General features: G+C 50.9%; 1 protein-coding gene across 9 annotated transcripts in view; it reads left to right on the top strand.

Moving 5' to 3' along the window:
• WDR20 (WD repeat domain 20) overlaps nucleotides 1–25,014 on the top strand; it is an 84,120-nt gene extending 59,106 nt beyond the window's left edge. For 3 of the 9 annotated variants that reach the window (XM_023205649.1, XM_023205646.1, XM_023205651.3), the window contains 3 exons: nucleotides 10,135–11,394; nucleotides 23,455–23,556; nucleotides 24,723–25,014. In XM_023205649.1, the coding sequence (XP_023061417.1) occupies nucleotides 10,135–11,394; nucleotides 23,455–23,538 (1,344 nt within the window). In that variant the 3' untranslated portion in view covers nucleotides 23,539–23,556; nucleotides 24,723–25,014. Of the gene's footprint in view, nucleotides 1–10,134; nucleotides 11,395–14,027; nucleotides 16,520–23,454; nucleotides 23,557–24,722 lie in introns of those variants that run through there. The other 6 variants (XM_023205648.1, XM_023205652.3, XM_023205650.1 and 3 more) reach the window with 3 other exon arrangements.
• Nucleotides 25,015–25,313: the final 299 nt, after the last annotated feature.

Here is a 25,313-nt window from a genome sequence, read left to right as displayed (position 1 = left end):
CTTCCCAAAGTGCTGGAATTATAGGCATGAGCCACCACGCCTGGCCAACACAGAGGTCTACTTTAAACTGGGAGGCAGAGGACATCTCGGAGGAAGTGGTGTGTTTTAAGCTGAGCCTCGTGTGAGAAGGCCAACCAGGTAAGGATCTGGAGATGGAGCATTCTTGCAAAAGGAATAGCTGATGAGGGCCCTTGAGACCAAGGAAACTGAAAGAAGGACAGTTTACCTGGGGAAGGCGGCATGAAGTAAGGGCGTGAGAGTGGAGGGCCACATCACTTAGGGCCTGATCCAGATTTGTTTCTTAGCCTGAAGTATGGGATTCCTTAGAAGGGAGCAGGTGCACAAGGCAGGCAGATTGGTGTTTTTGAAAGGTACCCTGGCTGCTTTTTGGAGACTGAATTGGAGAGATGTATTAATACATCAGGTTTCTGGGTATCTCTTGCTGTGTTGGGTAAGACTGGGAAAGGAGCAGTTGTCAGGGAATGGAGGGGAAGATCAGAGGTTCTGGTCTGTACTTGCTAAGTTTGAGACCTGTAGATAGTGGGATGTATAGATCTGGAGCACTAAACTAGGGGTCACAATTTGGCATTTCGTCAGCGTAGAAATAGTAATCACGTCCTTGAGATTAGATGAAAGAGTCTTTGGAGAGATGATGGCGAGAACAAAGAAGGCCTGGGACCGAGGCCTGATTATACTCCAAGATTCTGGCCATCTCAGCTACTGTTTTCAAAGGGGCACTTAACACACAGTTAATTACTACGACATTTACAACTTCACAGCCCAGAATGCTGAGGGCTCAGACACCAGCTCTGCCACTTTCTGCTTGCAGGATGATGCGGGTCTCACCTCTCCGCCTCGGTTGGAAAATGGGTGGGAACAGCACCCACCTGAGAGGTCTGTGATGAGGCTCAGATGAGTGAGTTCAGGCAGGGTGTTTGTGAAGGGCCTGAAGAGCCAGCCTTGGTGAGTGCTCAGCAACGTGGAGGTTGTGAGAAACTCAGAGGCTTCCTTTCCTGGGAGGGGCGGTGTTGGAAGGACAGGCTTCCGTGGGAGGTGAGATACCAACAGTTTTGAAAGATAAATAAATAATTTTCTAGGACAAGATGGTAGGAGCATGGCAACCCAGGCAGAGACTCAACGTGTAAGGCCGAGGGTTGGCCCGCTGGTCACAATTACAGCAATGTGGCCTTTCAGTCTTCCTCACCAGAACACCTCTCAGACCCACCTGTTACCACATGAGCACACGCCTGCACACACCAAATCCCCAGCATCAGTTACTCTGGCCTTTGCCTCCTTTCTGGTGCCTAGTACATGAAAATATAATAAATGTTGGGATGGGCAGATGAATGGAATGGAATTATAAATTTCAGAAATCCACCTGAGATAAACATAGATGAAAAATTCCCATCTGGGAACAAGTATATTTTAAAAGGTGATTTTCCCCGTCAATTAAAAATTGTGTGCATTTAAAGTGCTTGTTGATAGAAAAATTGGGAAATAGAGAAGTACAAAGAAGGTAAGAAAGCATCACCTCTAAACCGTGATGCTCACTGTTGACTTTCACAGTCTATGATTGTTTTCAATGAGGGGACACCATAGGGCTCACGCCTTCCACCTCCACATCTGGCCCCTGATCAGGTCAGCCCAGTGAGCGTGGGCAGGCCCTGCCCTCTTCCCGCTCCCCGGGACTGGCCCCGTCACACTGGAGGTCCTTGCTGGCGCATCTGTTCAAGACCCGAAGGAAGTTGAACGCCCCGTCCTTTCTCGCCCCTCTCAGGAAATCCTCCCCAGCTGCCTGGAGTCTCTGCTCTCCCCAGTCTTCCAGAGTAGATCTGGGGTTTCTATTTGTAGCATTCTGTACGGAGGATGCCCTTGAAAATGTCTAATGGGCCATTGTTGCAAGTATCTTGGCGCACGGTTCATCTGACAAGCTCCCAGATCGTGGAGTGTGTCGTCGTCATCAGAGCTGCCCACAGGGGAGAGTCACCCAGTCACATTCAGCCCCCTGTGGTGAAGCACCCCAGAGGGACGAGGAGTTTACTTTGTTAATTTTTCTGTGGAGTGTGTGTGTGTGTGTGTTGTGTTCACTCTGCCCTGTTCTGAAGTTTGCTTTTTGTAACTAGTGGTTATATATTTGGGGAGGAAGAATTACAAAGGGACGGTTCCTATATGGTGATGAATGCAACCTTGTTGTCTTTGTAAAAATCCTGATTTTGGAGCGTATTCACAGAATAGTAACTTTAAAGGATTTTCAAGTATGTGTTCATTGTTGGCTGAAATATAAAATGTTAAAGAACTTGGCATTTGGCTTCTTTCGTTACTGACACGATACCCTCTGCTGTTGCCCTTCTCCTCTCGCAGGCTGTGAGGCCGAGGCAGACACACTGGGTAGGCCTCACGTCTCCTTGTGGCATTTAGATCCAGTCTTACTGAAGGGATGCTGAAGAGGAGATGGCCCTGACTCCTGGGGTGTGGAGGGACATTGCTGCCAGCCCAGGCTGGGTGGCCCATCCTGCCAGCTGCAGGTGCCTCCCAGGCGTGGGGTAAAGCTGAGCAGTGTTCTGTCTATTCTGATACAAAGGAATGGTCTGCACATTTTGTTAGTTTTGTTTCTGTTGCTTTTCTAATCGAAGGAAGGAAATGAGCCTGTAATGATCTACTCCTTAAAGCTTGAACAGAGATAAAATGACATCCGATCCCCTCTTAACGTGGCTTTGAAATACCCTTTCCTGATACTTCCTGAGCCCTCTTCAAATGCCTTTACATCATCAGAGCCTTTAGTTGCCATTTTTGCCTGTGGTTGCATTACGGCTTTTCTAGCAGCTGCTGTGGTGTTTGGATTGTTTCAGTATTTTTGTTATAAATTTATATCTGCATTTTGAAATGCAGATCCACTCACCCCCAAACTAATTTTTGTTTTTTGCTTATCATATTGATAGTAATGAAAAAGAAAAAGAAGTGCCTTAGAAAGCGTGTGAGTTGCTTTCACAAAATGACACTTTGATGTGGTTATAGACTTATTTTTATTCTTGTTTCATTTTAACTAGTCTAGTGTGTTTAGAAAATCTTGTCTGTTGATGGCATTTGGGATGATAGTGTTTTCGTTGTTCGTGTGATTTTTCTTTGCATTTATATCTGAAGTGGCACGGTCTATTTGCCTTGCAGAGCTGGAAGTATGGGGAGGGCCACGCTGAGCGTTTGGTGGAGACATGGAGCCTGTATCTCCACAGAGCACTGGCCCAGAGCAGGTGTCTTGATGTACACAGAAATGTGTCCATATTTTGTTTTACTTTTAAGGTTTATTTGCGTTTTGGGTTTTTTGTTTTTATGAAAGTGGTTATTAAGAACGGGCCTTGGAGCGTTTTGGAGTTGGACACTAATGGAGAGCCCTGTGGCCAGGCAAGCTGCTTTGCCAGCACCTCTGTTACTTCCCCTGCCTTCCCTTTCTCTCCTCGCTGAGCACCTGCCCTGCCCATCACTCAGCGTACCCCTGCCCTGGAGGGGCTGCGACTGGGACTACTGCTCTCCTGCTTCCCACCAGAGCCGTCCTGCCTCTGCCTGTCTCTGTTCCCCAGCTCCTCCTTTCTGGCCCAGGGAGCAGGTCCCTCCCCTGTCCCCCTCTCCTGGATCTCACCTTCCTCCACCAGGTACCTGCCCTGCACCCTCCTCCCCTACGGTGTCCCTTTGCTCTCAGCGCCTTCTCTGCCCAACCCTGCTTCTCTGTGCTCTCTCCTAAGGACCACCCCCTCCCTGCACACTCCATCCCTCTAGGGCTCAGCTTCCTCCAGTCTCAGAGGCCTGTCCTCTGAGGCTCTGGCCCCCATGGCAGCTCCTTCCTCTTCTGCCTGCTCTCCTCATGGCACTTCTGGGTTGTTTGCTTGGATTTTCCTTCTGCTTTCCTAGTTTTTGTCCTGTGCCCTGTACGGAGGTGTGTTTTTGTTTGTTTGTCTGTTTGTTTGTTTTTGAGATGGAGTCTCGCTCTGTCACCCAGGCTGGAGTGCAGTGGCGCTATCTTGGCTCACTGCAAACCTCCGCCTCCTGGGTTCATGCCATTCTCCTGCCTCAATCTCCCAAGTAGCTGGGACTACAGGTGCCCGCCACCACGCCCAGCTGATTTTTTGTATTTTTAGTAGAGACGGGGTTTCACCGTGTTAACCAGGATGGTCTCGATCTCCTGACCTCGTGATCTGCCCCCGCCCTGGCCTCCCAAAGTACTGGGATTACAGGTGTGAGCCACCGTGCCCGGCCTGTATGGAGGTTTTTTCCAGTTTCACACGCTCTTCTTCCGCTGCACCTGCTTTCTTGGAGATATTTGTTTGTTTATTTCAGAGACAGGGTCTCGTTCTGTCACCCAGGCTGGAGTACAGTGGTGTGATCATAACTCACTGCAGCCTTGACCTGGGCTCAGGTTATCCTCCTTGGAGATCTGAGGATGTTGCTCTTCGCAGCCAATTTCTGTGACATTTGTGGTCATATTTATTAGCTGTAGACCTTTCTAGCCGCATACTGGGCAAAACCCAGAGGTCTTTACACACCCCCGCTTTCCATCTTGCCCTCCACCCAGCCACATTCTGCCACACTGCCCTTGGTCAAGTTTAAGACCTCTTTGTCCATGGCATGGACAGTTGTCATAGCCTCCTAACTGGTTCCTCATCACCCCTACCCCACCTTGCATTCTGCACCTACTGCTGGGGGATTTCATGTTATTCTGCCACTTCCCTTTCTAGAAACTGTGTGTGCCTCCACCGTCTGCAGCAGCATCTCCAGTAGAAATACAGTGCCAGCCACGTGTGCAAGTTTAATTTTTCTAATTATCACATTAAAAAAGTAAAACGAGGTGAAATTAATTTTAAGAAAATATTGTATTATATCTATATATCCAAAATTATTTCAGCGTATAACCAGTATAAAAACTATAAATGAGATCACTGACATTCTTTTTTTCATACCACATTTTTAGAACCCTGTGTATGTTTACACTGACAGCACATTCCACTTGAGACCAGTGCTGCGGGACTGGGCAGTGCAAGCATCAGGGTCCCAGCCGAAGCCCTTTAGCTTCGGACTTCACAGCCACAGCCCGAGTCCCAGCTCACAACTCCAGACCAAATTCCCCTCCCTGCTCATGTGCTGCAGCCGAGACAGATGCCACACATGGCCTGGGACCCCACCCCCTTGGCCTGCTGCATTGGCTGGGCTTTTCCTTGGCGCATGGCCCCTGGTGCTCCTGCCACTCCTGCCTCCCTGCCCACCCCGAAACCCCATCCCTCCAGAGGGACTGGAGTTCTGCCTCGGGGATTTGTCAACATCCTCAGCCAGATCAAGGCCCCATTGACACTGGAGAATTCAAGCTCAACAGGGAATTCCATTACTTAACATTGAGCACTAAGACTTTTTTTTTTAACTAGACTTTTTCTGAAACAAAAATATACCTTATAGTGCAGAAACTAGACTGCATAATTTTTATTCTTAATTAAATGTTCTAGGTATTTCTTTTTCTTAATTTGAAAAACAGGAGAAAAATGCATTCTGTTCTCTTCCTCTTTTGTTAAACCCAATCCAAATAAGCCAGAGTCATGTAAGTTCAATGACTGTGCTTCCCACGCTGGCCTGGGGTCTGAGACAGGCTGGTGCCCTGTTCGTGAGAACGCTTGAGAGTGGCCCTGCAGCCTGGTCTTCGGAGCCAGGTGATGTGTGTCTGTGGACCGGGAGACAGCATGCGCGCTCTGGGGTCTGATGGGCCCATCTGTTCCCCTGGCACTGGTTCTGCTGTGTCTCTCCACCTCGGAGCCCTTGAAGTTGTTCTCTGTGGGGGTACACCTCCCCAGACTTCCCGTCAGCCTGGTATTTGCTTTCTGTCCTTCTGTCTTGCTCAGTTGTCCCCCACCAGCAGAGGAAGAGGCCTTCCTTGGCCGTCCTATTCAACATTGAAATCGCTAAAGTCCCCTCCTCCCCAGCACTTTCTCTTCTCTCCCTGGTTGGTTTTTCTCCACGGCACTTACCATCGTCAGATCACATACATTCCACTTGTCTTCTCTTCCCACTTGAGCCTCAATTTCATGAGGGAAAGATGCCTGTTTTAATTTACGTTGTATCAGTGCCTGGCATATGGTATGCACTCAATACTGGATGGATGGATGGATGGGTGGGTGGGTGGATGGGACTTCGGCCAAGTTTCTTGACCTCTCTAAGTTTCTATTTTCTCATGGATAATATGGCAACAATCCCTAACTTCCTGTAGGGAGATAGGCACGATGGCATTTTCCATGCGAGGCAATTTGCTCACATTTGCAAAAATCATAAATGTATATATCTTTTGGCTCAGTTACTCCACTGGGAGTTTATCCTGTAGGTGCGTTACTCACACATGTGAAAAGTGCTTGTGTGCAAGGGCATTCATTGCTACATAGATGTCCATCAGAGGGACACTTCCACAGTAAACCACAGTTTATCCAAACAGTTGAATACTCCGCAGCTTTAGAAAAGAGTGAGTATGCTGTCTTTGTGCGCATACAGACTGATGTACAAATACACTAGGAGGCTGGGCATGGTGGCTCACGCCTTTAATCCCAGCACTTTGAGAAGCCAAGGCAGGAGGATTGCTTTGCTCCCGAAGCCAGGAGTTTGCCACCAGCCTGGACGACATAGCAACACCCTGTATTTACCAAAAAAAAAAATTTTTTTTAATCAGCCAGGTGTAGTGACACTCACCCGTAGCACCAGCTACTCAGGAGGCTGAGGTGAGGATTGCTTCAGCCTGGGAGGTCAAGGCTGCAGTGAGCTGTGATTGCACCACTGCACTCCAGCCTCGGTGACAGAGCGAGACCCTGTCTCAAAAAAAAAAAAGCTATGGAATGAGAATGAGAAAGCAGAGGTAAGACAGTGCATAGTATGCTTCCTTTGGTGTGAAAAAGAAGAGTAGATAAATGCGTATTCATATTTGCCTTGTACACGGACAGAGACACTGGAGAGAGATGAGAAGCTAGTACAGTGACTCGGGACAGAGGGTCTGGAATGGAGGAGACGAATGTGAGCGAGGTTTTCTGCTGTATACTTCTATGTGAATTATTAGTGTATCCCCTATTCACACAAAAAACGTATCTTGCAAAGTCATGTTGAGGCTTAGAGAGCATGCCAGTGGCTGGCACCCACAGTAGACACCGACTGGAAGTGAAGGCCAGCACCGCTGCTGTTGCTGCCCACAGACACTGATGTCTGCCTGCCACTCACCCTGATACTGCTGAGACACAGGGCGCCCCCAGAGAGCACACATTTTCCCTGCTGTCAAGCACATGATTGACAGAGAAAACCAGTGGGTAAGGCAAGTGAGAAACCCTTACCACAAAGTAGGTGGATCCAAGGTCCTTTTTTTGGTCTGCGGTTGCTTAAACTGGTGTGCTCAGTCCACCATTGCCAGTGTGTAACAGTAATGTTTAATTAGGCCCCCAGAGGAGGACTGAAGTAAATGGGCACAGGATGTTATCTGTAAGTTACATCCACGTGTCTACGTGTCTACTTAGGGTAGTCTCAGTGCACCCTTTTTTTTTTTTTTTTTTTTGAGACGGAGTCTGACTTTGTGGCCCAGGCTGGAATGCAATGACACGATCTTGGCTCACTGCATGCAACCACTGCCTCCCGGGTTCAAGTGATTCTCCTGCCTCAGCCTCCAGAGCAACTGAGATTACAGTTGTGCATGACCACGCCCAGCTAATTTTTGTATTTTTAGTAGAGACAGGGTTTCACCATGTTGGCCAGGCTGGTCTTGAACTCCTGACCTTGTGATCCACCCTCCTGAGCCTCCCAAAGTGCTGGGATTACAGGCATGAGCCACCGTGCCCGGCCACAGTGCAACTTTTTAATACAGGAGTGAAGGTTTTTAATGTGTTTTGTCATTGCAGTAACATTTATTTTTAATGGTGCTATAACTGTTCATACCTCACCATTGCAAAGCAATACTGTTTTTACTTGATAATACTCATTTTTGAGTTCTCATGCAGATTTTTGTTGCTTTTTTTTAAGGCCCAAAATAAAATTTACTCCTAACCATGCTGCTAGAAATTTTTATGTCCTTACATTTCTCCACACATGGTAAATAGAGTAACAATGAAGTGATCCTAGAAAAACTGGGATTTGATTTGGTTCTGGTGAAATGTAAGGTGCAGGAATTGGGAGCCACTGTACCAAAATCAGGACGGCCGTCTAGCTCCCCAGGCCTGAGTTAGCTGGTGTAGGCCTGCCAGACAAGGCCAGCGATGGAGTGAGCTGTGGACACTCTCAGGCCCTGGGTGATCAGGTACAGCAGTGTTTGTGGAATCAAGAGTGCTGGGGTAGCCTGGGCCCGATGGGCACAGCAAGGTCTGGCAGAGCTGTGATGGGGGAGTGGAGACCTCTTAACCCACCGTTCACCATCACCATCATCCTTGCACCTCCCTCTACCACCAAACAAAAGCCCTGCTCTGGCCACGTACATTCTCTCTCTAACCCCTTGCTGAAAAAGTTGCACAAAGGTCTAATGGAAATCCTGCCAGAGCAGCGCTAGGTTTTTAGGTTGTTGGCATTAGTGCAGATCACGTGCTGTTTATAGGTAGGTCACCAGACAGGAGGGTAAAGAGGCGGGGGATGAAAATATCGGCTGTGTCCCCAAGGCTGGCTTGCAACGTGCCTATTAATTTAAGAGGGCCTGCCATGCCATTTTACAGCAGTAAGCAGGGACACCTGCTGCTGAGTGACCTTTGCCCAACGCATGGTCCCCAGCCCTGGGCCCGCATGCTGTGTGGCGTTCAAGCCTCCATTCTTCCTGCCTGGGGTCATTTGTTAGCAGCCTGCCTTCTAGGGTCTCTAGGGTCTCATGTTCATGCAGTGAGCTTGCATGGCTCCTTAATTTCTTTTCCAGCCGTTCTTTTAAAAATCAGGTCGTCTTATTTCTGTAATTCTCTGTAAAGATGTAGCACACATGGCCTCAAAGCCACCCAGGCACAAGTCGGCATGCTTCTTGGCAGATTCTGCCCCTGTGTGCCCAGTACCCTTCTGGGACTTGAGCCAGGAACTCCCCTCCTGTTGGGTGAAGTGGTGGTGTTCAACTTACCTGGGGCTGCTGGGCTTCTAAAGGGACACTGTGACTGGGGAGATGGTGCAGTAGAGAGCATTTGGCAGTAGGAGTTTCTAGGTAGAACTTGGGAGTCTTGGAACTTCTGGATGCGTTCTGGTGATGTGATTTTGCGCTCAGACGGTCTGGAAAGGGACCGCCCCTGTGAAAGCTGTTGCACTGGCAATCCCCATCGCAGGATTGGTTGGCAAGCAGGGAAAGAGACATGTGCCTTTGGTGGGGTGGGTTGGGTATTTTTACCCTTTGTTATTTGGGTTTTAAAGGCAAGACTACTGACATATGCCTGTTAAAGAAACACGTTGGTCAGGGGTCCAAAGTTAGCATGGAGCAGAGCGATGGTGACGAGACACATGCTCCCGAATGAATCGTCAGTGTCTCTCTCAACGCCAGCAGAGAGGCTTTCGAGGAGGTGCTTATGGAGATGCACATGGGGCGGTGCGTGGGAGTGAGGCGGCCTCGGCGGGCCCAGGCTCTGTTTGGAGTTGTGTGTGCTGCCAGCCGTGGGCTGCGGATTTCACTCCCCACCTTCGAGCCACCAGAGCAGAGGGGCAGTTGGAGCCAGCCCATGACTTCCAGTGACAGTAAATGCAGAGAAGCCCGTTAGGGTGACACAGAGCTCTCCTGGCTATGAGGACTCAGAGACTTTACCTGCGGGTCATCACAGAGGGGTGACCCCCAGATCCCCCAGATTCAGACACTCCTACTGTTAAGGAAGAAAGATCCCAGCAGGGCTGTTCCCTCTGCAGTGAATCCTGGGCCTGGCATAGCGTCTGACACTTTGTGGCCCCCCTGCAAATATTTGTTGGCTGCCTGACTCCCTCAGCCTAACACCAATTTTAGAAAGTAATTCTAAATTACTCCAAAAAGGCCAAAATGCTCCTTGCTGGCTTGGCTGACTGCAGGATAAAATGTGGAGGGCCTGGATGGACTTGCCCCTTCCTGCCGGGAAGCACACAAATTTTCTTGCTGGAAAAGTAGACTTTTGAGACATCCCCATTGTGCTAACTTGTTCTCCTTTGTCTTCACAGAGACTAATAGACAAGTCACGAGTTACCTGTGTCAAATGGGTTCCCGGTTCGGAAAGCCTTTTCCTAGTAGCCCACTCGAGTGGGAACATGTACTTATATAATGTGGAGCACACTTGTGGCACCACAGCCCCCCACTACCAGCTTCTGAAGCAGGGAGAGAGCTTTGCCGTGCACACTTGCAAGAGCAAATCCACGAGGAACCCTCTCCTTAAGTGGACGGTGGGCGAGGGGGCCCTCAACGAGTTTGCTTTCTCCCCAGATGGCAAGTTCTTAGCGTGCGTGAGCCAGGATGGGTTTCTGCGGGTGTTCAACTTTGACTCAGTGGAGCTGCACGGTACGATGAAAAGCTACTTTGGGGGCTTGCTGTGTGTGTGCTGGAGCCCGGATGGCAAGTACATCGTGACAGGTGGCGAGGACGACTTGGTGACAGTCTGGTCCTTTGTAGACTGCCGAGTGATAGCCAGAGGCCACGGGCACAAGTCCTGGGTCAGTGTCGTAGCATTTGACCCCTACACCACTAGCGTAGAAGAAGGTGACCCTATGGAGTTTAGCGGCAGCGACGAGGACTTCCAAGACCTTCTTCATTTTGGCAGAGATCGAGCAAATAGTACACAGTCCCGGCTCTCCAAACGGAACTCCACAGACAGCCGTCCCGTGAGTGTCACGTATCGGTTTGGTTCCGTGGGCCAGGACACACAGCTCTGTTTATGGGACCTTACGGAAGATATCCTTTTCCCTCACCAACCCCTCTCGAGAGCAAGGACACACACAAATGTCATGAATGCCACGAGTCCTCCTGCTGGAAGCAATGGGAACAGTGTTACAACCCCCGGGAACTGTGCGCCACCCCCTCTGCCGCGGTCCAACAGCCTTCCCCACTCGGCAGTCTCAAATGCTGGCAGCAAAAGCAGTGTCATGGACGGGGCCATTGCTTCTGGGGTCAGCAAGTTTGCAACACTTTCACTACATGACCGGAAGGAGAGGCACCACGAGAAAGATCACAAGCGAAATCATAGCATGGGACACATTTCTAGCAAGAGCAGTGACAAACTGAATCTAGTTACCAAAACCAAAACGGACCCTGCGAAAACTCTGGGAACGCCCCTGTGTCCTCGAATGGAAGACGTTCCCTTGTTAGAGCCGCTGATATGTAAAAAGATAGCACATGAAAGACTGACTGTACTCATATTTCTTGAAGACTGTATAGTCACTGCTTGTCAGGAGGGATTTATTTGCACATGGGGAAGGCCTGGTAAAGTGGTAAGTTTTAATCCTTAATGCTGCACCAGATCTAGAACTTGAATAGGTAGTGACTTTTTTTTTCCCGTGGGAGGGGTGGGGTGTACAATGAATGTGAATGACACTTCTTATTCTTAATGTAAATCTAAATGCATCAGAGCCATAATTTTGGATACTGCATGCCATGTAATTCTGAATCATTTGATAATTTACCTTAGAGCATTTAAAAAAATATAATCAAACTAATTGCCAGCCAAGTCAGTCATCCTCCTGGGAGTATATAGAGTCCCAAGGTTAGCGCTCCTGTATTAGACTATTTCAATTTTAGGAAAATCATGACCGTGTGGGGAAACAATGACTTTAAAATGCTGAAATTAAAATTTATGCTTTAACTGGAATATTTTTGCTTAACTACTCAATTAGAATATTGTACACCTGATCAGTGTGTGTTCAGCACAGATGGCCATCAATTGTCATTTATAGTCCAATTTTTTATCTTAATCATAAAATGTTTAGGAATCTATGAAATTTAACTTTAGGAACAAAAAGTTTCGCAGGGTTGGTTGATATTATTTTTACATTGTTCTGGCAATCCACAGAAAGAGAAGAGCCTTAATTTTTAAAACCCATTTTAGTCATTTTATGACAATTAAAGTTGTTTAATAAACATCTTTTTTCAAAGAAGCAGTTTGTAGCACTTTGATTGAGATTCTGTGCATAAAATACCCACCTCACTCAGAGCCCGGACAGTTCGTAGGAGCTGCGGGCTGAGGACGCCAACAGCATTGCAAAAGTGCCTCTTGCCACATAAGCGAAGACCTTTTATGTCAGATGCACTTTGCTTGTGTGTTTTCCCAACAAGGGAAAAGGAGTTTTTTGGTTTTTTGCTGGGGGGAGGTGTGGGGGAGGGGGATTGGGTCCGAAAGGCATGTGACTCCTCTGCTCTGTGAGGCCCCCCAGGGCTTCCAACTTCTCCCTTACTTGGCCCTTGTTTGGACTTAGCCCCGCCCCAGGAAGCGCAAGTGCAGATTTCCCTTTCCTTGTTCTTGGATGGCAGCTGTGGTTCCGGGATTACTCTTGGGATGCCGTCGCTGGCCATGTGCTTAGGCTTCGTCCTCAGTGGCTCCCACCCCAGCGCCTCAGCCCAAGGCCTGGTGGCCTGTGGCTTCCTCGGCAGTGGGAGGCTCTGCTGCTCCCCTGGAGGCCGCAGCCTTTCACCCTCACTCTCTGCTGCTGCACAGGGAGCTGCTTTTCAAATGCCGGTTTTCACAGTGGGTGAGATGGCCCCTTGAACTGTATGTTCCATGTCAAGATGGTGGTTATCTTCCTTGTTAACTCATTTTGTACATTGAGGTTTTTCTGGTTTGTACACCTTTGTAATTAAATATAGAGAGAACGATCACTTATACCGGTTTGCGTAGTGAATGATTCTGCAAAGTGAAGGCCTGGTGGCTTTTCTTTCTCTGCCATGTAAAGACCCTGGTAGCTGGAGCAGCAGCTCCCTGTGCTCTTAGTGCAGCCCTCCCAGGAAAGCCGGGCCAGGTCCCCAGGCCTGCTTCCCATCAGCAAACCTGTCACAGTGGAGCCACCCACCCTGTGCCCATCGCGGGCCTTAACGCAGTGGTTTCTGTTCAGTGTGATGGCATGGCAGCATGCTGCCACCTGGGAACCACAGCAGCCTTCAGGTGCATCTCGCCTGTCTGTGCCTTTCACATCCCTGAGCACCACTTCTAGGAATGTTCGCATCCTCTCTACCTGTGGAATACAGGCCTTTGTTCCTAAAGGTGAACTGATCTAAGGTAGCCACGACAGCCATCCTTGTGGACAGCTTCCGCTTTGGAGGCCAGATTGGGTCATGTGGACAGATTAGTAATGAACCCTCCATGTGCAATTTTATGCACCTACATAGTTGTAAACATCCAGTTTCAAATGCTTCTGAGGCATTGAGTATGCAGTTTCAAAATTCAGGACTTAGTATTTGGCCTAAATAGAGAGTGGCTGATCCCAGGTAAGTAGCATTTATGGTGACATTATGGCGACCTTGCGGTTCTGAAGGTGTGTCCCACAGCCAGGGAAGCCGTGGGGGTGTGGCCCGAGTAACCAGCGTGACCGACTGGGCACTCTGATTTCTCCCCGCTCTTTATCATTCTCAGTGGCAGTGGCTGGGATGAAAGAGGGATTACAGGGGTACACTGACTGACAGGTGACTTAGGAGTCGTTTGCTAATAGGAACCAGGGGTGGGAGAGGCAAGAGGAGGAGGTTACGTTTCCTTTAAAAACAACTCTGAAATGTGCTATCTAGTGTGGAGGCCTGTGCGTGTGTCTCCCACCTCCAGTTTTAAACACTGTGATATTGTCAGTTTGGGATTTGGGGCTTGATCACAATCTTTTTCTTCCGGTTTTTGCCAAGGAGGGTACTGTCCTTAGTGTCTGTCTGGTACCCTGTCTGGGGCCCCTTCATTGTGTCTCCGTGCCCTCCCCGAGGCCCCTCTTGCTGATTCAGAGCCCCCTGGAGAGCACTGTGCCAGCCTAGGGAGGGGCTGCCTTTGACTGCATGTCCCGACCCCTGGCTCAGCCCAGGGTGGCCCAGGCCCTGCAGGGTGACATCACGGCGTCCACTCTGCCCCTCTGACTGCTGCCCCTTTCTTTGACAGCCAGCAGAGCACTTCTGCAGGCAGGAGGACAGGATGCCAGGCGTTCTCCAAGACCAGAACTAAAGGTGCCCGGCAGCTTGCGAAGAGGGCACTGGAGAGAGGGGCGGGGCAGCACCCTCCTCCTCGGCTGTGCTTCGGAGTAATGGCTCCCGCAGACCTGGGGAGGGCCGGGGAGGGGTGGCACCGGTGCTTCCTCATATCAGGTGTGTAAGGTACAACGCGTGCTGCTAACCCTAAGAGAAATTTGGGGAAAATATTTGTATTTTTCTCACCAAACTTTGAGCTTCCTCATTGAAATTTTTCAGTTTTTCAGCCTAAACATTATTATGAGCAAGAATATCTTTTCTAACCTAATCTCTGGAATAAAACACAGCATTTGGCAAGAAGAGGCTGTTAACTACTCAGTCAGCATCACTGTTCCAGCGTGTACCAAACCACAGAGATGAAAAGCTCGGATGAAAGTCAGGTGCATGCTGTGTGGCCGGAGAATCCCGCTCCCACCCGGCAAGGGGGTGAGCTGGGCCCTGGGCGGTGTCAGACGCCTTCTGAAGGTGCCAGGCCAGGGCCAGGGGAGCCTCTACTTACCTAACTACTCGGGTTGGCCTTTTTCACCAGAATTCAAGAAGCCAGGTTTGTGCCGTGACTGTGATGGGGCAGGCTTCCAAACACTGCCGGCAGCCCTGGAGCCTTTCTCTGAGGCTTTTTTCGTATTCAGAAGGGGAAATAAAATTCCCCCAGAGGCCCGGAGAAGGGAGCCTTTGGAAAAGCTTGCCTTCTTTTAAAAGCAAATTCATGTGCAGGAGTAGACACTTCACAAATAACCAATAACTTTGGGGTCGAAATTTGCTTAAATCCTGGTAAAGGATCTCATTTCTCTTTTGTGCTGATTGAACCTTCTAGCAATTTGGAAGTGTTCTCCTGTGAACCCTTAACTGGGGACTGAGGGCAAATGCCTTAAAAATGGAGGCGTGGAGAATCAGAAAGGAGCTATCACAATGATTCTTGTCTCAAAGGCATTCAGGAATTCTGAGGAAGAATTGCAGTGACAGGACAGGATTTTTTGGGCAAGGACACCCTCCAGTCGAGGCCCAGGGCTCTCCACTGGCTGACGTCACCCCCAGGGCCCAGCTGGCACGTGGCCAGGCGGCCGTTTCTCCCCATTCCCTCCACTTCCTGGGGTTCATTTTAAATAGTAAAGAAATTGTGCAGTATGATATGAGTGCTGACGTTGCCTGAGTACAGGGTCCTCATCACCTCTTGCCTGGGAGGGAGACATTTCTTTTCTTTGCTGAGCGAGCTCAAAGTGTGAGGAGGAGAAAGCCTAGGGGTTGCGGGCGGCTGGAGAAGGGATCCACGGAAACCCAAGCGCCACCTCATGCATGTGTGACTGCCCAAGGAAGAACTGGAAGCAGTTCACCTGTGGATTTTCTGGGGAAGGACTCATGGAACACAGCATCTGGCGCCCAGCTCTGTGGGTGAGGGCTTGGCGGGGGATCCAGCGGCCCTGCCCTGCCTCCAGCGCTGCTGGACGGGGGAGGGATTGGCCTCCGACTGGGGGGTTGCACCATGACGGTCGGTGTGCCCTCGGCTGAGGGTTCGCTCCTTAGCAGTGAAGAACCTCCACGTGCGTGGGTAGGGGTCGGGTGACCTGGAGACACCGCCTCCGGTCTGGTCTGGGTGACAAGGGTGAAGGTTGATAGTCTGCCGTCCTGGCGGCAACCTGCAGGACCCCCTTGTCTGGAGCACGCTCTTCGCCACAGGCCGATTGGGACTGTCACGTGTTGCTTTAAGTTAACAAGGTGTGCACACCACAGTGACCCCAAGTGATGTTCCAGAGGGAGGAGACATGAGTCTGGCAGAAGTGAAGTCTGTGGCTTTATATTTAAAAGCACTCTATTCAGCTGTTACCTTTGAAACTCAGAGCCTCGTTACAAACTGTAAGAACGTGCCCTCCGGAAGAGGGAAACTGTCTCACTGATGTTGATTTTTTTTTATTCGTTTCTGCATCTGTTACATGAACTTTGTGTCATAAATTACTATCCCTTCGTTTGAAAGTGTAAAAGAAAAATTTCCTGCATTTTTATCATTTCTGTATACTTGAGTTTATTAAAGATTGTTATGTTAGGCAACACTGTATAAAATTGTATGGGTATTTTGAGTGAAAGTCAAAAGTAAAATTCACATGTATTTCCTTTTTTATATTTTCATCTAATTTCTTGACAACTTGAATAAATTTCATAAAGAGCCTTCCTAACATGAAATATTGGTAAATTCTTAACTGTTGCAATAATTAATGAAGCTTTAATATCAGTATTGTTATTTTATAATTTTAAGGAAATCATGTTTGTTTCACGGCTTTGTTTTTTAGCTGTTCCCTTGTCACTGTCACAGCTAACGAGACTTACATTTCCTACATACTTGATATTCTGAAGTACTGTGGGACTGTCCTCTGTATATTGACATTAAATAAACGTGTGTGAGTGAACTGTAAATGTAGATAATTTTCAGTAGTCATTTTCACATCTAAGCTTTAAAAATCCCAGTGAACCAAAACAAGAAAAGTTTTTAAATGTTGTAAAATTAAGGGCCTTGTTAATGTTTATAGAACAGCCAGCCACCGGAATTGCTCCCTCTTACTTAAGCTGACTGCTTCTCATAGTTGGCAGCATACTCGATGAAATGTTCTGTGGCCCAGAACCCATTTTATGTGGTCCTCGTCTATGCCAACTCCAGTCCGGGAGAAGGACTGTTGACTGGCGTTTCGGCTGAGCTGTGTAGAGGCTTCTGTTTAGTGAGAATGCGGACGTTCTGAAGTCTTCCTGGGCCGCGAGCTGGCTTTGGTTACGTGGACTCACTATCCCGGAGGCTGGACATCCGACATTCTGTCCAGCCACGCAGCCGGCAGCTGGGAGAGTGGAGAAGGTAGCGGCCGGTAAGCTGCCGTGTTTTATTTTGCTGTAAGTTCTGGGATACATGTGCTGACCGTGCAGGTTTGTCACGTAGGTATACATGTGCCAAGGTGGTTTGCTGCACCCATCCACCCGTCATCTAGGTTTTAAGCCCCGCGTGCATGAGGCGTGTGTCCTAGTGCTCTCCCTCCCCTCGCCCCCAGGTAGGCTGCTTTCCGTAGGAGCTCTTTTCCTGGCTAGAAGTTCATTGTTTTCCTTCTCCTCATCTTGAATAGTGTTTGCTGAAGGCTTTGTGCTGGCGTGAGGTTGTCCTGCTGTAGACACCAGGCCCATCGTCGGTGCAGTTAGCTTCCTACACAGGGCAGTGGGCGACGTTCCATTTGGGACGAGAAGAACTCATGATTTACATTGTCTTACTATGGAATGCTGTCCCTCACTCTTGACAGACGACGTAGCTGATCTGAGCTGCACCCTGGCACCCGCAGGCCTAGTCCGCCTGCCTGAGGTGTGACAAGTGAGGGCGAGCTGGCCTGAGACACAACCCTTCATCAGGCCCTTGTGCTCCCATTTAGTTGTCACGTCCCTGCTGTGTAATGAGACATCCAGGTCCGGCTCAGCTGCCTCTCCATGGTGGCAGCCGGCTGAGTCCTGTGCTCTGCCTCTAGCACGTTCATCGGGTGGGAACTCCCAGAAGCTTCCTGTGGTGCTGTCTCTGGAGTGCTGGCTCGGCAGAGCCTCCAGTGCTGACCTGTCTGCACTTTTTGTCTTGAATCTGGGCTGCCAAAGCAGAGGCAACATTCAGACCTACAGCTCTCAAAAGCGGCCTCCTGGGGCCTGCCGACTGCCACAAGAGCACTCCAGGGCTCTGTTCTTAGCGCTGAACAGGGTGTTTTTGTTGGTGTTTTTTGAGACAGGGTCTCACTCTGTTGCCGAGGCTGGAGTGCAGTAGCACGAACATGGCTCACTGAAGCCTTGACCTCCTGGGCTCAGTGATCCTCCCATCTCAGCCTCTTGAGTAACTGGGATCATAAGCACACACCAGCAAACTCAGCTAATTTTTGTATTTTTATTTCCGTAAGTATAGGATCTTCCCATGTTGCCCCGGCTAGCATCGAGTAGATTTTAAACCCTAAAGACTGTTAAAGATTTTAAACCCTAAAGACAGCAAGTTTTTTTTTTGTTTGTTTGTTTTTTAAGAAAACCATGGCCGGGCGTGGTGGCTCAAGCCTGTAATCCCAGCACTTTGGGAGGCTGAGATGGGCGGATCATGAGGTCAGGAGATCGACACCATCCTGGCTAACACGGTGAAACCCCGTCTCTACTAAAAATACAAAAACTAGCTGGGCGAGGTGGTGGACGCCTGTCGTCCCAGCTACTCGGGAGGCTGAGGCAGGAGAATGGCGTAAACCCGGGAGGCGGAGCTTGCAGTGAGCTGAGATCGGCCACTGCACTCCAGCCTGGGAGACACAGCCTGAGGCGAGACTCCGCCTCAAAAAAAAAAAAAAAAAAAGAAAAGAAAACCATGACATTTTGGTTTTTTAAAAATAGCTAGTTTGCACCTTCAAAAAAATAAAAGTAGCCGGTTCTCAGCTGAGCGGGATGGCTCACACCTGTAATCCCAGCACTTTGGGAGACCGAGGTGGGTGGATCACCTGAGCCCAGGAGTTTGAGACCAGCCCAGCCATCATGGCAAAACCCCGTCTGTACTAAAAATACAAAAATTGGTGGGGCCTGGTAGCATGCGCCTGTAGTCCCAGCTACTTGGGAGGCTGAGGCACCATGAGAATCACTTGAACCCAGGAGGTGGAGCTTGCAGTGAGTTGAGATGGCGCCACTGCACTCCAGCCTGGGCGACAGAGCAAGACTATGTCTTAAAGAAAAAACAGCCATTTCTCCATGTGTGGCTGCTTGTCAGAATTAATGGATTCTGAGCTCAGGGGTCTCTGGAGATGAACAGACCACCTAGAGGCTCTCAGCTCCCCACCACCCCTTCCAGGGTCAGTGGCCTCCAAAACCAGCCTCCCCTTTTAGGTGGGGGGGGGGGGGCAGCATGAGCAAAATCCTCCTTGAAGTTCCTCAAGCTAGAAAGGCTTTAGGGAGACTAAGTGGGGTCCCTTTTTCCTGCCCCACACAGCAGAGAGGATTGCAGGGCCAAGTGGGTCCCAGGAGCAGGAGGGCCTCCAGTGACAGCCCGGGCCTGTGCTGGTCTCCGTCAGTGAATGGGATCACGACGAAGGCCCCCTGACTTGCACACGTTCTCTCTGATGCTTTTCTTCCACCTTCAGATCACAGCGGAGCCCTTAAATGGTTGTGTCCCTCATTTGTGTGGTCTTTCCCCAGATGTCTGAAGAGCACAATCCTTTTCTCTGGGCGGCTTTTCTCATTAGAGGCCAGGTTGAGTGGCATCTGGGGGAAGTGTGGCCCCTCACCGTGACCTGTCAGTGGACAGGTTAAAGCTGGCAGAGGTACGTGGTCCACTGCCCAGCTACAACTGAGGTCCAGGCCAGACTGCACGGCAAGTCTGGGGCAGAGCTGGGTCCCGGTGTCCCTGGGCTGTGCCAAGGGTCCCCAGCTCTGTGGCTCACGTGCCGCTTGTGTGATCTAGAGACTGGCTTCGCATGCCGTGAATACCATGGCTGCTTTCTCCAGGTTTGCTTTGGTTCCTTTCTGTCGCGGTCTGTGTAATGAGAATGGTGGGGGTCTTGCAGGTGAGCAGTTAAGGAGTGTGTTCCGAGCTGGAAGCCCTCGTTCTGAGAGCAGGCTAGCCTGGCCGTAGTTCTCATCGTTCCTGCACCGGCTCTAAAAAGGTATTGCTTTGCAGATAACATTTAACTCGCGTTCTCCCCAGCAGCACCTGCCCCAGAGGCCAGCATTGGAGCCTCAGGGGCCACGTGCAGGGCCAAGGCTGGTCTTCTCCCTCTGGGAGATGCCAGTGGAGGCGACCTCCACAGCACCCCGGCCAGCTGGCACCAAGCTCCCGGATGTTGTGGCTGTGTAGAAGCAGATCTGTCCTGTGGCACTCTGTCCACAGTCTCAGGATCCTGAGACGTGCTGGCCGGCCTGCCTGCCTGCCCGCAGTAAAACGGGTCCCAGGGCCTGTCTGCGTGTCCCTTTTGTTTGGGTTGGAAAGGGTGACCTTGGGAGCTGAATGGCCAGAGAGGGTTTTGAACAGTCCCAGGTGGATGGGGGATGAGCTGGTGCCCAGCCCACACACTCATCCGCATCCCACGTTTGTCTCCTTGAGGTTCTGTCTTCTCTGACATTCCCAGGCCAGGGGTCGTGGTTGTCGGAAGGGGAAGCTCTCCCAGAACTGAGAGCCAGGAGACCGTCCTGGGCCTGACAGAGCTTCAGGACATGTCCTTTCTCCGATGTGGCCTGTGGCCCTCACAGTGCTGTCTTGCTGTCAGAATCTGCAGTCTGAGCAGCACCTACAGGGGCAGGAACGTGGCCCTGCTTATTGTAAATTGTTTTGAACCAAAATATTTCCTATATATTCTGGTGCGACAAGGCATAATTCTCTTAACTCAGTATTATAAATTAGAATCAAACCCAAACCAAGAGCTGGAGTATTTTTTATCACTTAATTTTGAACTGAAATCTCTAGCAGGAATAAAACAGTGACTCTGCGGAGAGCCGAGCAGCTGACTAAGTATTAGAGCCAAGGCTTGCCCCGTTCCTCTCACAGCGTGGGGGCTGATGGGACGCCGTGCAGATTCTCCCTGGGGAACTCCTTTGCCTGATGGCAACTGGTAAAGCCTGGAGCTGCCAGCTGTCCTGCTTCCAGTGCACAGACAGCGGCTCCTGCACGCTGCCGAGGACAGGTGAAGCGTGCGTGGGCTCCCCTTGCCAGGTTCTCCATTGGCCAGGCCGGACCTTGCCCCTCTTCTCCCATGAAAAGGAAGCAGAGAAGGACAGGGTCAAACCACACTCCCTCCTGAAGAGCAGGCAGACTGGGGCAGCCGGGTCCCTGTCACTGGGAGTTTGACGTGGATGAACATTCGGGCAGTGGATCCCCCACACTTAAAAACACGCCTCCCACTGTGCTCTCGAGGGAAGCTGCAGCCTGGATCCTTCCACGGGGGCCTAGGTGTCTGTTTCTCGTCTTCCTCTTCTACCACCTGATAATCTTTAGACTAAATCACAGACTGATAGAAACAAGGTGACTTTTGTTCATTTCATTTTCTTCTGAGTGGCATTTTTCCCTCTGGTGCCTCCAGTGTTCATCACGGCAAAGTGAGTCCATCCCCAGCAAGTGATGGTGCAAGATGAAGGGTTCAGTGACTTGTACAAGTCCTCACCTGCCTGCAGGGTGCCAAGGCCCCTTCCCTGCCGCCCGGAGGGCTCACTGTGTCACACCCCCTGCTTCTGGGCGTGCCTGGCACTGATGCTGACCCAGGGCCGCAGCAGGCCCAGTGCACTCCAGGGCTTGTGCCTGCAGGACTGTGTCCTGGGGCTAGCTGAGTTCGCTGCTGGAGAACTGGAGGCTGGACCCATTGGGTCTTTGCTTCACCTTCCTGTTAACTCCTCTTAGAGACCGCCGTTCTCCCCTTGGCTCTGACAGGTGGGCTCCAGGGAGTCCCTGGTCAAGCACCCTGGGGTCCTCTTGGGTGTTTCACCGGTGGCCAACCCGCGTCCTCAGTGCTCCAGCGCAGGGACCCTGAGTTTTGGTCATGGGCACGTTCTCTGCATGGTGATCCATTCTAAAACAGTCGTTAACCAGGGTTGACATCAAAAGGGCTAAGCCCTGCTAATGGGAACCCCCAGTTCCGTTAGGCCAGTACGGACTACAGAAGGCGCGGAGGGCGGTTGATTGAAGATGTCTCTGGAAGGTGGGCCCAGTGGACACTGGGACAGTGGAGGGCATGAGGGTGGTTCTAGCTGGCTCCCAGCTGCCACCACAACTGGCATGAAGGCGTTAGCCAGCAGAAGCTGGAGAATGAGTGTACATTTGTTTTGTGCTAATGGGAGAATAGGAAGCTTCCCGCAACCCTCAGGTCGGGTCGCTTTCCAGGGGCAGGGCTTTGTGGGGACCAGCTGGCGGAAGCAGCGTGTCCCCTGACATCAGGCTCTGGCAGCCTGGTGGCTGCACCACCTCTGTGTCTCAGCATCCGCCCGCCCTTGGGAGTGATGGAAAGCAGCCTCCCTGCTCCAGGGCCTCACGCTCAGTGAGAGGAAGTCTAAGGAAGGGTGCTGGCCCTCATGGCCGTCACGAGCCCCCTCAGCCACTGAGTATGTAAACCGGGGCCAGTCCAACCTGAAATGTGCCGTAATGTGTCAACCACACAGCACACCTCTTAGGCTTCTTACCAAAAAAGTCATTAATAATTTTCGTATTGCTGAATATGTTATGAAACATCCTGAGTTAAAGAAAATATTAAAATTGGCTGGGCACGGTGGCTCATGCCTGTAATCCCAGCACTTTGGGAGGCCGAGGCAGGCGGATCACGAGGTCAGGAGATCGAGACCATCCTGCTAACACGGTCAAACCCCGTCTCTACTAAAAACACAAAAAATTAGCTGGGCGTGGTGGCGGGCGCCTGTAGTCCCAGCTACTTGGGAGGCTGAGGCAGGAGAATTGCTTGAACCCAGGAGGTGGGGCTTGCAGCGAGCCAAGATCGTGCCATTGCACTCTAGCCTGGGCGACAGAGCAAGACTCCCCCAAAAAAGAGAAAATATTAAAATTAATGTCACTTGTTTTTATTTTCATTTTTTGAGACGGGTCTCGCTCTGTGCTCCAGGCTGGAGTGCAGTGGATCGTAGCTCATTGCAACCTGCATCTCCTGGGCTCAAGCCATCTCCTGCCTCAGCCTCCCGAGTAGCTGGGATGATAGGCGTGCACCACCACACCCGGCTAATTTTTGTATTTTTAGTAGAATACAAAAATTACACCATGTTAGTAGATTACACCATTTTAGTAGAATACAAAAAATACACCATGTTAGCCAGGCTGGTCTCAAATTCCTGGGCTTAAGTGATCCCCCCACCTCAGCCTCCCACAGGGCTGGCTGTCACTTGTTTTTAAGTGGTTGAATGTGCTCCTGGGAAGCTACACTTACACAGGATTGGTTCACAAGACTCCACCTTCCTGTGGGTAGGGCTGCCTCACACCTGGAGCAGCACTAGCCTCCACCTTGCGCTCTGTGAAAGGGGAGGGAGACTGGCTGCCAGATGAGGTGGCCCCTCTCCGTCTGTCCCCAGGCTGGGTCACCACCACTTTCTCCCTCTGCCAGGAGTAGATGACTTTTCTGTGGCTGGGGGGAAGGGAGGTGCCTCTTGGTTCAGGAGATTTGTCACCTTCTGGACCCCACATAGCTTGTGGAAAGCGCTTTCTTACGGTGCACGTGGTGACGAAGGCAGAGCGTGCTGTGTCAGAGGCTTCTCTTCCTTCGTCCGTGGCAGAAGTGCGGTCAGGCACCTGCTGCCCAGCTCACCTCCACAGCCTTGATGGGTTTGAGCCAGAAGTATGGGGCATTTGCAGGGTCCTCCACAAGTACAAACAGGGTTCTGTCCCTTTTCAGGGGTCCCAGAGGAAAATTGCTCCTATAGACTCTGAGCAGGGGCAGCTGCCACATTCCGTTTGCTTCCTGAGCTTGTCTAGGTGAACAGATTTCAGGTGGAAGGTAAGAAACGGGATGAAATGACTTCAGCGGGACAGCTTGCTTCCCGGCTTCCTGCAAGAGGGTGTGGGCGAGGCTGAAGGGCAATTTCAGATTGTCACCTTCGTTTGTGTCCACACAAGTCCAATGTGTGAGAAGGTAGCAATGTTTGCTTGAGTTAAAGGCTTGTCATTTGTAAACAGTACTCATCAGCCGAAGCCTTCTTCCATGACAGTTCAGGCTGAGTTTCATTCCCAGAGCTGAAAATGTGCACCTTTGGGGCTGCACTGTCGCCGTCTTAATGTTCTTCATAAACGAACGCCACACCTGGATGTGATTTAACTGCCGCCCAATAGTAAATGCAAAGAAACGGAAGTACTCTTTGCTGTGTGGGAAGTTAAACCCTCTTAGGTTTACCTAAGCTCACGCCTGTCTTGCTAAATCTGGGTGAGATGCCCCCTCCCCAGTGAGCCTCTCGGCAGGAGTTGCCCCGAAGAGCCAGAAGCACCCCCCCCATTCTTCCAGCTGGCCCTGGTGGCTTGGCCCCCACATCCGTCCTCCACACCCAGCCGCAGCCTCATGGCAAGACTCCTTTGTTCTGGGGCTCCCCCCACCTCGGCCTGGGCCCTCCTGTCTCTGCCTGTGGGGCCTACACATGTGGACAGCTGCAGCCAGAGGGTGCCGTGGTCGCACCACCCCACAAAGCAAGAACCCCCCCAGCAGAGAATGCCCTTTCAGAGGTGTCCCTGAACCCTGCCTGGAGGCAACCCCTGGCTCCGGGGACTGGGTGTGCCGTCCAGAACTGCGGGGCCCTGGGCTCAACCCTGGCTGAAGGCGCTGAACACCTCCCACGAGGCACCTGTTCCTTTGGGTCAGGGCAACCCCGAAGAACCTGTCCGCAGGTGCCGAGAAACCACTGTCTCCGCAGGGGCAAGGCCAGCCCTGCCCGCCCTTCTCCTGGACAGTGCTGAGACCACAGCATTGCACCCAGCAGGGTTCCAGGTCTCTAGGAATTGAACGCAGTGATCTGGGGAGGAGTTAAATAGATGAAGTGGAGGGTTTGCTCCCACACTGGCCTCCACACCAACAGCACCAGTTTTGACCACATGGAGCTGCTGGCAGAGGGCGAGCATGGTGGCTGTCGCTCGTCCGGTGTTTTGCTGGATTAATGGAGACTGCTTTGTTTGCAGGGCTCATTGTCATCCCCAAGCCAGGCCAGTTCTTCAGGTGGAACTGTAGTGTAGCGACCCCACTGCTGCGCGCACAGCCTCCGGGACTTGGACTCGAGGGAGTGACGAGGAGGAGCCCCCAGCTGCGCCTGAGCCGTCCCAGCCGGCAGACCTCAGGCGGTGGACGTCGACGAGGGCCGAGTGGACGGCGACCGGCTCACTCTGTAGCACCGTGCTCCCACTGCTCACCCGAAGAAGTTGTTTCCATTTTAAATCGGTCTTTTGGGGCTGCAGTAAAAAATAAGAAATTGAGTTGTCTTACTTTTTTTTTTTTTTTCTTCTTCTTTTTGAGACGGAGTCTTACTCTGCAGCCCAGGCTGGAGTGCAGTGGCCGGATCTCAGCTCACTGCAAGCTCCGCCTCCCAGGTTTACACCATTCTCCTGCCTCAGCCTCCCGAGTAGCTGGGACTACAGGCGCCCGCCTCGTCGCCCGGCTAGTTTTTTGTATTTTTTAGTAGAGACGGGGTTTCACCATATTAGCCAGGATGGTCTCGATCTCCTGACCTCGTGATCCACCCATCTCGGCCTCCCAAAGTGCTGGGATTACAGACT

The sequence above is a fragment of the Piliocolobus tephrosceles genome, chromosome 6 (assembly GCF_002776525.5).
Source record: "Piliocolobus tephrosceles isolate RC106 chromosome 6, ASM277652v3, whole genome shotgun sequence".
NCBI classification, from domain to species: domain Eukaryota; kingdom Metazoa; phylum Chordata; class Mammalia; order Primates; family Cercopithecidae; genus Piliocolobus; species Piliocolobus tephrosceles.
Note: the sequence above shows the minus strand (reverse complement) of the source record. Positions and strands in the feature narration are given on the sequence as shown.